At 44.3% G+C, this 13,932-nt stretch overlaps 1 protein-coding gene across 1 annotated transcript in view; it reads right to left on the bottom strand.

Moving 5' to 3' along the window:
• Positions 1-349: 349 nt before the first annotated feature.
• ctnnbl1 (catenin, beta like 1) overlaps positions 350-13,932 on the bottom strand; it is a gene marked incomplete at its 5' end in the record, with an annotated part of 135,453 nt that continues 121,870 nt past the window's right edge. Inside the window, 5 exons of the mRNA XM_084436072.1 lie at positions 350-470; positions 2,340-2,412; positions 4,539-4,676; positions 11,818-11,898; positions 12,195-12,292. Of these exons, the coding sequence (XP_084292198.1) occupies positions 382-470; positions 2,340-2,412; positions 4,539-4,676; positions 11,818-11,898; positions 12,195-12,292 (479 nt within the window). The 3' untranslated portion in view covers positions 350-381. The remainder of the gene's footprint in view (positions 471-2,339; positions 2,413-4,538; positions 4,677-11,817; positions 11,899-12,194; positions 12,293-13,932) is intronic.

Below are 13,932 nucleotides of genomic sequence, written 5' to 3'. Positions count from 1 at the left end.
CCCCCACAGTCTCAGACCAGAGAATGCTGCTGATTTTTAACCGATTTTGAAGCCTTATTTTATATACTTAGCGACATTTTGAATCACTCAGATTTGGCTGGGTGGTTAATGACATGTTTTCCTGTGGTGTGTGCAGCTCATAACAAAAATTTGAACTGGGTTAACGTGGACTTTAAATAAAGTTTTGAAGAACTACAGAGAGCATTCCAGTAGAACTGAATATGTATTGATGTCAGCATCAGGAGACAGTGAGGAAAACGTACAAAAAAACTCTTCATCACAGATTTTATTAATAAAGGTTAATTAGAAAATACATACATACATAAAAAAACAAAAACAAACTAAGGAACTAGGCAAAGCTGAGGGAGAAGGGGTCTGGGTTTAAAAGTTCTCCAGAAGGTCCATGATCCTCTTCTGTTCGCTCTCCTTGAACTCCTCGCTCTTGCCATCTCCGATGCTCTCGGCATACTCTGAGAGGACACAGACACAGTCTGGGGTGAGATTCTCCTACACACTAACAGTACCTATATATAATACTGCAGCTTTACACTCTGCAGTGACAGAACACTGCTGTCAATGTCTGAATATGGAGGATATACAGATACAGCTGGTATCATGATATGGAGGGTGTACTATACTGTTGATATAAAGACACAGCTGGTATATGGAGGGTATAGTATACTGATATAAAGACACAGCTGGTATATGGAGGGTATAGTATACTGTTGATATAAAGACAGCTGGTATATGGAGTGTATAGTATACTGTTGATATAAAGACAGCTGGTATATGGAGGGTATAGTATACTGATATAAAGACAGCTGGTATATGGAGGGTATAGTATACTGTTGATATAAAGACAGCTGGTATATGGAGGGTATAGTATACTGCTGATATAAACAGTTGGTATATGGAGGGTATAGTATACTGATATAAAGACAGCTGGTATATGGACAGTATAGTATACTGATATAGAGACACAGCTGGTATATGGACGGTATAGTATACTGATATAGAGACAGCTGGTATATGGAGGGTATAGTATACTGATATAGAGACACAGCTGGTATATGGAGGGTATAGTATACTGATATAGAGACACAGCTGGTATATGGAGGGTATAGTATACTGATATAGAGACACAGCTGGTATATGGAGGGTATAGTATACTGATATAGAGACACAGCTGGTATATGGAGGGTATAGTATACTGATATAGAGACACAGCTGGTATATGGAGGGTATAGTATACTGATATAGAGATACAGCTGGTATATGGAGGCTATAGTATACTGATATAGAGACACAGCTGGTATATGGAGGGTATAGTATACTGATATAAAGACACAGCTGGTATATGGAGGGTATAGTATACTGTTGATATAAAGACAGCTGGTATATGGAGGGTATAGTATACTGTTGATATAAAGACAGCTGGTATATGGAGGGTATAGTATACTGATATAAAGACAGCTGGTATATGGAGGGTATAGTATACTGTTGATATAAAGACAGCTGGTATATGGAGGGTATAGTATACTGCTGATATAAACAGTTGGTATATGGAGGGTATAGTATACTGATATAAAGACACAGCTGGTATATGGACAGTATAGTATACTGATATAGACACAGCTGGTATATGGACGGTATAGTATACTGATATAGAGACAGCTGGTATATGGAGGGTATAGTATACTGATATAGAGACACAGCTGGTATATGGAGGGTATAGTATACTGATATAAAGACACAGCTGGTATATGGAGGGTATAGTATACTGTTGATATAAAGACAGCTGGTATATGGAGGGTATAGTATACTGTTGATATAAAGACAGCTGGTATATGGAGGGTATAGTATACTGCTGATATAAACAGTTGGTATATGGAGGGAATAGTATACTGATATAAAGACACAGCTGGTATATGGACAGTATAGTATACTGATATAGAGACACAGCTGGTATATGGACGGTATAGTATACTGATATAGAGACAGCTGGTATATGGAGGGTATAGTATACTGATATAGAGACACAGCTGGTATATGGAGGGTATAGTATACTGATATGGAGACACAGCTGGTATATGGAGGGTATAGTATACTGATATAGAGACACAGCTGGTATATGGAGGGTATAGTATACTGATATAGAGACACAGCTGGTATATGGAGGGTAAAGTATACTGATATAGAGACACAGCTGGTATATGGAGGGTATAGTATACTGATATAGAGATACAGCTGGTATATGGAGGGTATAGTATACTGATATAGAGACACAGCTGGTATATGGAGGGTATAGTATAGTAGTGCTGGGCCAGGTCGTGTCTCACCTCTCATAATGTGGCGCACAACCTTGACTGACCCTCCTCTCAGGTTCAGGATCTGGTGGACCCTCTGCTGCAGCTGGGGAGGCACACACACACAGACACACACACACACAGATGCACGCACACATACACGCGCACACACACAGACACGCATGCACGCACGCACACACACAGACACAACTATGGGCACTGACACTTGGGCAGATGTACTAACATTTCTGAGCACAGTGTAAACAGTGCCTTGGGCAGTCTGCAGAGCGCTGCGCTGTGCTTCTTCAGTTAGCGCTGGATGTACAGAGCCTGCCGCCCTCAAACCGTAACGTGTGCGAGGAGAATAGCGACTTGCAGTACGCAGTCTTGCTTTGTCCATAATCAGGCTACCTCTGTGTAACTGACTGCTTTAAATGATGAGGACTGACATGGTAAGCTATCTTTAGGCTGGTCATATTTGCTGTTGATGGTTAACGTGATGATCACATCGGCCATGTATCTTATTTGCAAGTGTACTGATCATTGTAGGCTATTCAATGCTCCAGTTTTAATCCACGTTATAATTGTAAATTAATGTATTTTAATAGTTTCCTTAATACATCGGGACATAAAGGACAATGCTTGTTTTTGACAACCTGGCCCTTATTTACGACATATTATAAGACGTTTAACTCACTGAGATCACTTTGGTGTAGTTCGGAGGCATGTAGAAGAAATTTAAAATCCAGCGCGAGCCAGTATATCCATGTAATGGCGGTGGTCGGGGCACTTAGAATGCAGTTTCTAAAAATCTATTTTCTGCTGCGAAACGGTTGTTTTCATCAATCTGTCTTTATGAATCGCTAGTTGTGCTTACATAGAGCATAGGCCTGTTGTGGTTTTTCACATGCCTCTGTAATATGATCTTTAGAAACGTCTTTAGACATGAAATAGCTTCCTCACTTGCTCCAGCACTCATGCGCACAGCGCGCAATCGTTGCTCCAGCATGCTGTGCGCATTTTTTAGAAACTGCATTCTAAGTGCCCTGACCACCGCCATTACATGGATATACTGGCTCGTGCTGGATTTTAAATTTCTTCTACATGCCTCCGAACTACACCAAAGTGATCTCGGTGAGTCAAACGTCTTATAATATGTCGAAAAATAAGGTCCAGGTTGTCAAAAACGAGCATTGTCCTTTAATACTCTATCCGAGAACAATTTGGTTAGTATGCGACCTGGTAAATATCAGTGTTGCACGAATATCGAATCATCAAAAACATTCAATAATAATTGTGATCCCCATGCCTGCAGTTCATAAAACTGTATGTTCATAATTAACGGGGGGTATGGTTGTGTAGGCTGGTGGATTATGGTTGTGTAGGCTGGTGAGTTATGGTTGTGTAGCTGGTGGGTTATGGTTGTGTGGCTGCTGGGTTATGGTTGTGTAGCTGGTGGGTTATGGTTGTGTAGCTGGTGGGTTATGGTTGTGTGGGCTGGTGGGTTATGGTTGTGTGGGCTGGTGAGTTATGGTTGTGTAGCTGGTGGGTTATGGTTGTGTAGCTGGTGGGTTATGGTTGTGTAGCTGGTGGGTTATGGTTGTGTAGGCTGGTGGGTTGTGTGCAACTGGATTACATCTATTTTTCAAAGGCTTTCCCTGCAAAACAGACATGCGCTTCACCCCGCAGGTTTAATACATTCAGCGGAATACTAATGAGTTTCTGGTTGCGCATGTATCCTCCCCTTTAGAGCACGTCACACACACCTTTCCCTTTAGAGCGCATCACACACACCTTTACCTTTAGAGCGTGTCACACACACCTTTCCCTTTAGAGCACGTCACACACACCTTTCCCTTTAGAGCGCGTCACACACACCTTTCCCTTTAGAGCGCGTCACACACACCTTTCCGTTTAGAGCGCGTCACACACACACCTTTCCCTTTAGAGCGTGTCACACACACCTTTCCCTTTAGAGCGCGTCACACACACCTTTCCCAGGACCCTCCCAGGAACGCATGTGCATGAGTAGGAAAAGCGCAATTTGTGCCAGGTGAGATGTGGTCTGACCCATGTGCGGTCTGTTCACTCATACTGGACCGTGCCATGTTGACAAGCGCACGTTGCGCAAAATAACACCAAAAACGCACTAACATGTTAGTACATCTACCCCTTAGTGTTAAAACAACCTGGGTTGAGTGTGTGTGTGTGTGTGTGCGCGTGTGTGTGTACCTGGGCTATGCCAGAGTTGCTGATCTCCACCATGATGTAGCAGAGCAGCTGCAGGACGAAGAGCCCAGCGTCTAGACGGCGCAGATAGAACTCATCCTCCAGGGCGTCATCTAGGATCTCTCCCCGGCGCACCATGTCCTGCACACACACAGAGGGATAAATAGAAAGATATCTTCTCATTCACCTGTGAATCAAATCTCTTTATTGATCACCAGCAGATCAATAGACTGAAGCATGAAGTGTCTCTGGTGTCTCCTCTGGCATCCATCTCAACTAACCTGTCTGCCACTACCACAGGCCTGTCCACACACACACCCCACATACATCACCACTATGACCAGACAACAGGAGGGGAAAAGGGGTTCCTAGCACACACACACACACACACACACACACACACACACACACACAAACATTCATACCCCTTTTATCCATCTTCCCAAACACTGCATCTCAGAGCTCAACAAAGCTCCTATACGTGTGTGTGTGTGTGTGTGTGTGTGTGTGTTTGTGTGTGTGTGTGTGTATATATACAACTGTGTGTGTGCACGTGTAAGACAAGGCAGAAAGGTACAGTAGAGGCTCTCCAGACCTGATCCCTAGCCAGCCTCACTCAATCTCTCAGCACACAGCCGGAGTCCTCTGCTCACTGAGGTCTGGTGTTAGGTGATGTCAGAGCAACACAGACCCAGCTGATGGATGTCAGAGCAACACACAGACCCAGCTAATGGATGTCAGAGCAACACACAGACCCAGCTGATGGATGTCAGAGCTACACACAGACCCAGCTGATGGATGTCAGAGCAACACACAGACCCAGCTGATGGATGTCAGAGCAACACACAGACCCAGCTGATGGATGTCAGAGCTACACACAGACCCAGCTGATGGATGTCAGAGCAACACACAGACCCAGCTGATGGATGTCAGAGCTACACACAGACCCAGCTGATGGATGTCAGAGCAACACAGACCCAGCTGATGGTTGTCAGAGCAACACACAGACCCAGCTGATGGATGTCAGAGCAACACACAGACCCAGCTGATGGATGTCAGAGCTACACACAGACCCAGCTGATGGATGTCAGAGCAACACACAGACCCAGCTGATGGATGTCAGAGCTACACACAGACCCAGCTGATGGATGTCAGAGCTACACACAGACCCAGCTGATGGATGTCAGAGCAACACACAGACCCAGCTGATGGTTGTCAGAGCAACACACAGACCCAGCTGATGGATGTCAGAGCAACACACAGACCCAGCTGATGGATGTCAGAGCAACACACAGACCCAGCTGATGGATGTTAGAGCAGGGCTCCAGTCACTAATGAGAACCTAGCAGGTCAGGACCGGGAGGAAGGCAGCATACAAACAGGATACAGCTGAGCACCCTAACCTACCACTCAAGGCTCCGAACCGGTTCAAGGAACGGAAACGAAAACCGAAAACGAACGGTATTTTACGAGGAACAGAAACAGGAACGAAAACGAAATGGTCTTTAATTGTTCCAGAACAGAAACGTTAATTTGAAATCTTTAAAACCGGTTAATAACGTTATTTTTTCGTTCTTTGTAGTAGGCCATATATAACTTAAAAATTATTTAAAAAAAGAAGAAATCTGAGCCTTTTATGGCCGAATAGGCTAAATTAAATTTATTAAATGTGTAGCCTACATCTTGTCCTGTTTTTGTAATGTAGCCTAGGCCCCTAAATCTGTTATTTCACAGTCAGGATCTTAAATGCTTGCTTAGCGAAATGAAGAGATTTAGATATTACAACAACACACCATAGCCTAGTTCAGACTAGGGATGTGCGCAGCGACTATTTTCACTGACGACTAGACGGTGGTTTTGTAACCGATTACATGACTAGTCTAAAAACAGGATTCCCAAGTTTCTACAACAAGTGCTATTTAGAAAAATTGAGGATGTTTCTCAAACTCTGCAAGTTAAGATGCATGACTATTCTTGATGTTTCCCAACCACTCAGCGGCAGCCAATTTGCACGCGTTGCGCAGGGCTGTCACACACTCTCCTTTGTTTGCCAGTGCAAAACAGTAGTTCAGCCTGTCCTTACAGCTTATTACTTAGCAAAGATATCAATGTGATTTATTTTGTTTAATTGAAGAAGAGAAGGCTAGCCTATAGCCTGTAATGTTTCAGTAGGCTAAAACTAGATTTCACATAAAGACCGCGGATGTCAGAGTGGGCAATAACGTTCGAAGGCAAATTTATTCCAACATTGGTCCACAAAGAATGATGCAAATAATAAAGTGAAAGAAATAATAGCCTACTGTGCAAATATAATGTTTTATATGGACCTGCGTGTCTGCAATAAAGTTCCTCTATCTGTATAACCAACATTCAGCGGAAGCCAATTTTTACTCGTTGCGCATCTCGCTCCAAGTATGGTTTGGCTATTTAAAACACGGAGTACTTTGTGACAGTTGCTTGGATGTATACTAGTATGCATAAACCTATGTTTTGCGAATTTAATGGTCTGCCTCCTTCAGAGTTCTACTCGGCAATTAGGCTGTGAAAGCGAGCGCGCCTCTTGGAATCTAGTCATAGCCTATTGTTGCACAGATTTCCGTCACGTCTCGACTTTCACAAACCAAATGATTAGGCTACATTAATTAATATGAGCACACTTTAGTGACAATGTGCCGTGCAACCCTGATCATTGAATAGCATAAGTTAAATTAGGCTACTATAATATTAAAGACCGCGGATGCCAGACGATAGGCTACGCGTATAGGCGCCAAATCCGGAGCTACCATACAAAAGGAACGCAGCATAAACAATAGGGATTGCGCAGATGAATGAATGAGGTGACAAATTATTTATAAATAACATAAAACGAAATAAAACGAAATAAAAACAAACAATAGGCCTACAGGCGCAGAATAAAATAGCTTGCAGCAACAGTACAAGAAAATATTTTTAAAAGGATGATGAGCTATGATGATGACTTAAGATAGACCTGTGCATAGTTTACGGTGTTGATTAAGGGCATAGGAATAGGACTAATGTTGCGTATTTCTTGTAAAATAATCAACAAGGCTACACTACAGCACACATCACCAAGGCTAATATTGTTGGCAATAAGGCCACCACAACCCTAGACTTGTTGATTAGGTTATAGCCTACCTTACAAGAAATACTGTAGGCCTATAGAGTCCTAATAGGCTAACACCCCCGGAACGGTGAACGGAACGTAATTTTTAGTTCTTAACCGGTTCAGGAACGCTATGTTGGTGGCGGAACACGAGAACGGAAACGTTAAATATGCTGGTTCTGCTCGGAGCGAACCGATTGAAAAATAATTTCGTTTTTAAGCCCTGCTACCACTGCACCCTAACCTACCACTGCACCCTAACCTATCACTGCACCCTAACCTATCACTGCACCCCCACCTAGGGCTGTATATCATCTTGGATTTCGCGATACGATACGCATCACGATACACAGGTCACGATTCGATACGTATCACGATACAGAGGTCACGATACAATACGATACGATACGATACGTATTGCGATACACACATCATTTACTGAAAGATTTTAAGTGTTCAAGACTGAAAACTGAATGGCTCAAATGCACTATATAGATAACTCAAACTCAATGACTGGACAGAGAGCTAGCTAATAAATATTTTACATTTGATATCCATGCTTTTTAAACTGTCAACATTGTAGTATTTATGGTTTTTCAAAATTATTTATATGTATGCTTTTTTAACTTAATATTGTAGAATATGCTTTTTAAACTGGATTTAAAAATTAAAAAAAAAAACAAAAAAAAAAAACATTTTTTTTTTTTTTACATTTTACAGCGCCCGGCTGTATCGATACTCCGGGCTGAAAGATCGATACAGTATCGCGAGACTACGTACCGCGATGCATCGTTGTATCGATACAATACTACAGCCCTACCCCCACCTAACAATCACTCTGATTCGCTGACTGAGTGAATGACTGACTGCCTGGATGACTTGACTGGATGACTGTTTAGATAATTATGCTGACTGACCGGCTGGCTGGCTGATCAACTGACTGACCGGCTGGCTGGCTGACTGATCAACTGACTGACCGGCTGGCCCAGCAGCAGTAATTACTTGTTCTAATCCACAGCAATTTAGGTCTGTCTGCTCTCTGATAGCAGCTCCTCCTCTGGATAACACACATCAGGGAGGAAGAGGAGGAAGAGACTGGAGAGGAAGGAGAGGGGGAAGAGGGAGAGAAGGGAGAATAGGGAGAGGAAGAGGAAGGGGAAGAAGAAGAAGAGGAGGAGGAGGGAGATGAGAAAGAGGAGAGTGAGGAAGAGGGAGAAGAAGAGGAGGGAGAGGAAGAGGAGGGAGAGGAGGAAAAGGGGGAAAAGGAGGAAAAGGAGGGAGAGAGGGAGAGGAGGAAGAGGGCAAGGAGGAAGAGAGTGAGGTGGAAGAGGGAGAGTAGGAAGAGGAGGGAGTGGGGGAAGAGGAGGAAGAGGAGGGAGAGGGGGGAAGGAGGGGAGGAAGAGGGCAAGGAGGAAGAGAGTGAGGTGGAAGAGGGAGAGTAGGAAGAGGAGGGAGTGGGGGAAGAGGAGGAAAAGGAGGGAGAGGGGGGAAGGAGGAAGAGGAGGGAGAGGGGGAAGAGGAGGAAGAGGAGGGAGAGGAGGGAGAGGGGGGAAGGAGGAAGAGGGGGAAGAGGAGTGAGAGGAGGAAGAGGAGGGAGAGGGGGAAGAGGAGGAAGAGGAGTGAGAGGGGGAAGAGGAGGAAGAGGAGGGAGAGGGGGAAGAGGAGGGAGAGGAGGGAGAGGGGGAAGAGGAGGAAGAGGAGGGGAGGGGGGAAGGAGGAAGAGGGGGGAAGGAGGAAGAGGAGGGAGAGGGGGAAGAGGAGGAAGAGGAGGGAGTGGGGGAAAGGAGGAAGAGGAGGGAGAGGGGGAAGAGAAGGAAGAGGAGGCAGAGGAGGGAGAAGAGGAGGGAGAGGAAGGAGAGGGGGAAGAGGAGGGAGTGGGGTAAAGGAGGAAGAGGAGGGAAAGGAGGAAGAGGTGGGAGAGGGGGAAGAGGAGGAAGAGGAGGGAGAGGGGGAAGAGGAGGGAGAGGAGGGAGAGGGGGAAGAGGAGGAAGAGTAGGGAGAGGAAGGAACATTCAAGAATTCCAGAAAGAAAAAAGGGAGAGGTGTAAAGCTGTGAAGCTGCGAGGTCTTTCTGTGACACACCATCACACCCCACTGAGCATCTGATCACACCCCAGAGAGCATCTGAACAATGAATCTCTCATCAGAGATGAATCTACAAGGCCATCTCCATCTCTTAGGGCTGCCCCCTGAAAGTCGACGCGTCGAATCATCAGTCGGAGACCCTTAAGTCGACAGAGATTCTTTAAGTCGATGAGTCGTTTTCTGCTCCACTGTCAAGGACTAGGAGGTGGACTAAGATCAAGGACAGGCCAATCATTCGTTTTAGACCTAGGCTATTACCGTAGCTATTTGTTGGGCTGTAAAAGAAGAGTTAAGACTGATATAGCAGAGGGAAGAAGGCAGGGAGCCCCTCTCCCCTCCGCTAAGCGTGTAGCCTAGCCTAGCCTACTATGCGCCAGCAATCAAGTGCATTTCCCAAATGGAATATCACACTGCTTTCCTAAATCAATCTTCTTGTATATCCAATGGTAAAAATAGGGTCTCCCATAGATAGCTTGAGCTCTAACGTCTGTGAAAATGCTTTAGTGACAGCCAAAACATTTCCTTGTTGACTGCTGCCCAACTATGAGCCGATTCGCGCAAGCATTCAAATGCGCAGTTGAGGAGACTATTGTCAAATTGCCCAACCCTAATGTAGGATATGTGAAACTGTATAAAAACATGGGGCATCCGAAGTAGATGGACAATGCTAGATGATTCATGTTTAACAAGAAAACAGGTGTATTTTATTGTGCAGCCTGCAATTTTGAGTTGAAAGTTTCACAGCTCTCCCGACTCCGGCGGTCTCCCCTCAGCCTAGACATATGGGGGGGGGGGGACGAATCTCCCGACATGTCACAAAATGGATATGAAGACAAAATGTTTAAGATATTGATAACCTGTCTATTAATTATCTCGATTATTAGTGGTCCAAACCATCGACAATGCAAGAAAGAGGGATGGGCTGCACTTGAAACAAGCTATCAAACACATTCGGAGGCAGCGGAAAGGATTTTAGCGGAGCGGAAATATGAGCAAGGCTAATAATTTATTTTGAAACTTTATTCTACTTTTTTGTTCAACGGAAAATAATAAACACCAATCAAGGTAAAATAGCCCAATAAAGGCTATTCAAGCATAACCTAAATGGACGAAAGTTCGTTCAGAAAAAGATTGAACAAAATGAAGCATCCCTCCATCTTATTCCACAAACCGATAGCCAGGCTATTCTAGCTATTTAAAATGCTGTAATTATGTAACTGTCATTCTCGTTGATTTCAAATACCAAGCTACTCAGAAATGTGCCTTGGCAACAATTGATTGTTTCTATAGGCTAACAATATAGGCCTAACCAAAATAATCACGGAAACTTGAAGTGATTTTCTGATAGCCAGGACAAAGAGAAAAAACACATCGACGATTCGACGCGTCGCTTTGAACACCAAGTCTGAGTCGAATCACAAAATCCTGAGTTGAAGACAGCCCTACCATCTCTGTCTATTTCCTTCTCTTCCTCTCTCCTCTTCAGACTCCATTACCTGCTGAAGAGAGGACCCTCATATCATGACCTGCCCCTGACCCCTCCTGCTGAAGAGAGGACCCTCATATCATGACCTGCCCCTGACCTCTCCTGCTGAAGAGAGGACCCTCATACTATGACCTGCCCCTGACCTCTCCTGCTGAAGAGAGGACCCTCATATCATGACCTGCCCCTGACCTCTCCTGCTGAAGAGAGGACCCTCATATCATGACCTGCCCCTGACCTCTCCTGCTGAAGAGAGGACCCTCATATCATGACCTGCCCCTGACCTCTCCTGCTGAAGAGAGGACCCTCACCTTCCCCTGACCTCTCCTGCTGAAGAGAGGACCCTCATATCATGACCTGCCCCTGACCTCTCCTGCTGAAGAGAGGACCCTCATCATGACCTGCCCCTGACCTCTCCTGCTGAAGAGAGGACCCTCATATCTTATCTCTGTCCCTCCATCTATCTGTGGTGCCGGAGACAAGAGTACTCTTCACCTCTAACATGCACGCACACACACAAGCACGCACGCACACACACACACACACAGGTTAAGGGTGGGAGGGTTAAGGCGAGGGACTCCCAGCCTTACATGTTTCTCTCCTTCAATCCTCTTGTCAGCCTGCTGGACAGCCTCCAGGTACTTAAAATGCAGCTCCATCAGCCGGTCAACCTGGGGGGGGGATCACATACATGAAAGCATGCTGTTGTGAATACACATGCAGCAGGTAATTCAGCCAGGGTGGGTATGTGTGCCTCTTTTCTGTATGGAGCCGATCTATGTGTCTAGCATTGCAAGGCAGGGGGAAGGTTTCAGCTGAGTAAGTGAATAGTCTAGCGGCATACAGTGTACCCTTCTATAGGAACCGTTAAGGAGGAGTTTTAAGGGAGTTAAAATGGACATTTAAGAAGATGTTAAACAATAAAAGGGCATACTCTTTTCAGGCATGTGCACACATACACCCTCACCTTCTCACAGTCATTCTCAGTGAACTTGCTGTGCAGTCTGCTCCTCTGCTGAGACTTCAGGTTCCTCAGCATGGAGGCAATGATGGAACACACATGTTCTACAGAAAAAAAAAACAATTAGTATATCCTTTCACTGGACCATGGTGAACTGACCTACTCTAGGTTTAAACACCATCATCATTAGACTTGTCAATAAACCCATGCAATGCAGCTTGGAAGTTGCTAAGCTGTGTGCGAAATCGTTCCCTTGTTCAATCACTCCCTATTCCCTTTGTAGTGTTTCCCATATAGTGAAGTACATAAACGATTAAAAGGTTTTCGGACACTACATGGAACGTCATTGCGTCTGATATTCATGGATCACGTAAACAAACCGAGCACTGATGGCAGCAGGTTGAAATGTACTCGGATAGTACTAGTAGTCAGTTTCCATGTTCAGTTTTGAATGTTGAATCCCAAATAAATTGTTGAAATTCTAATGATGTGCAAGTGTGGTTTTGTCAACTGCCAACAAAAGCTTCCACCCACCCACCCCCACACACACACACACACACACACATAAAACATAGAAAACACACATGCACACACATACACATGATGTTCCTGTGTCACCAGCATATACTGTTTCTGTATTTTAATATATTGTGAATGCCTTGTGTTTTGACATCTTGCATTTTTGTGCGTGGCTGTAAGCCAGCGCACCTAGGATAGCAAATGTCCAGTAGTTGTCGCTCCCTGGTTCCCTCCCTGGCTTACTCCCTATGTGCCCGGTTGTTGACCTGCAGTTCTATGTTGCTACCACAAGAGACAGTGGTCCCAGAACCTGCAGTTATATGTTGCTACCACAAGAGGCAGTGGTCCCAGAACCTGCAGTTCTATGTTGCTACCACAAGAGCATTTACCGTTTTCAGCCACAGGAGGGCAGCAACAGGCTTAGATAGACAGTGTTCCTTGTTCAGTGGGCAGCAACAGGCTTAGATAGACTGTTCCTTGTTCAGTTTCAGCAATTCAATAAGTATTTGAGTTAAGCTATTTAGTTTATTTGTGTAAGTATTTCTGTTAGTTATACATTATATTTCTTTATTATTTCATAGACCACACACTGTCTGTTTATGTAAGTGAAGAGAATTGAAAGGTCAACTAATGTGTATAAAGGGTTTAAAAAGTAGTAATAATGTCACAATACTGATGAAAGCGTGCGTGCTCCTCTCACTTAAGAAACTGGTTTGTCACTGGATGTTATAGAAGTTATGTAAAAATGCAGTTACCTGGTGGTTCTGTCAGTTATTGAATTTATGTGCAGTAATTGAACATTTGAAATACTCCTGTTTTGAAATTATACCTACAGTATATGTGTCTCAGTAATTACCCATTATATATAGACCCTTTTACTGTTGGTAAACAATTAAGTGTGCACGCGCATTTTGGCAACAAAAGAATGAACTACGGATGCCACCAGGTCCATCAATCAAATGCATCGATTCTATTGACCGGTGTCGTCATTACAGCGATGCGTGCGCAATGTCGAAACAGGATGATGACATTGCACAGAAAAGGGTCTATTAGGCTATACTTTGCATGTATTTTACCAGGTAAGAGACGGGAGAGATCCCATGGGAACGAAACGTTTTTTTTCTTTTCATCTTTATAGAAATGTACAGTCTGTTTTGCAGATGAATTAACTGTGTCAAACTGATTGTGCCACCACAAGACGAAGAACATCAAACACTAGCTGTTT

The sequence above is a fragment of the Borostomias antarcticus genome (genome assembly GCF_949987555.1).
Source record: "Borostomias antarcticus genome assembly, chromosome: 3".
Lineage (NCBI taxonomy): Eukaryota > Metazoa > Chordata > Actinopteri > Stomiiformes > Stomiidae > Borostomias > Borostomias antarcticus.
The sequence above is the reverse complement of the archived record's forward strand: the minus strand, read 5'-3'. Positions and strand labels throughout refer to the sequence as shown.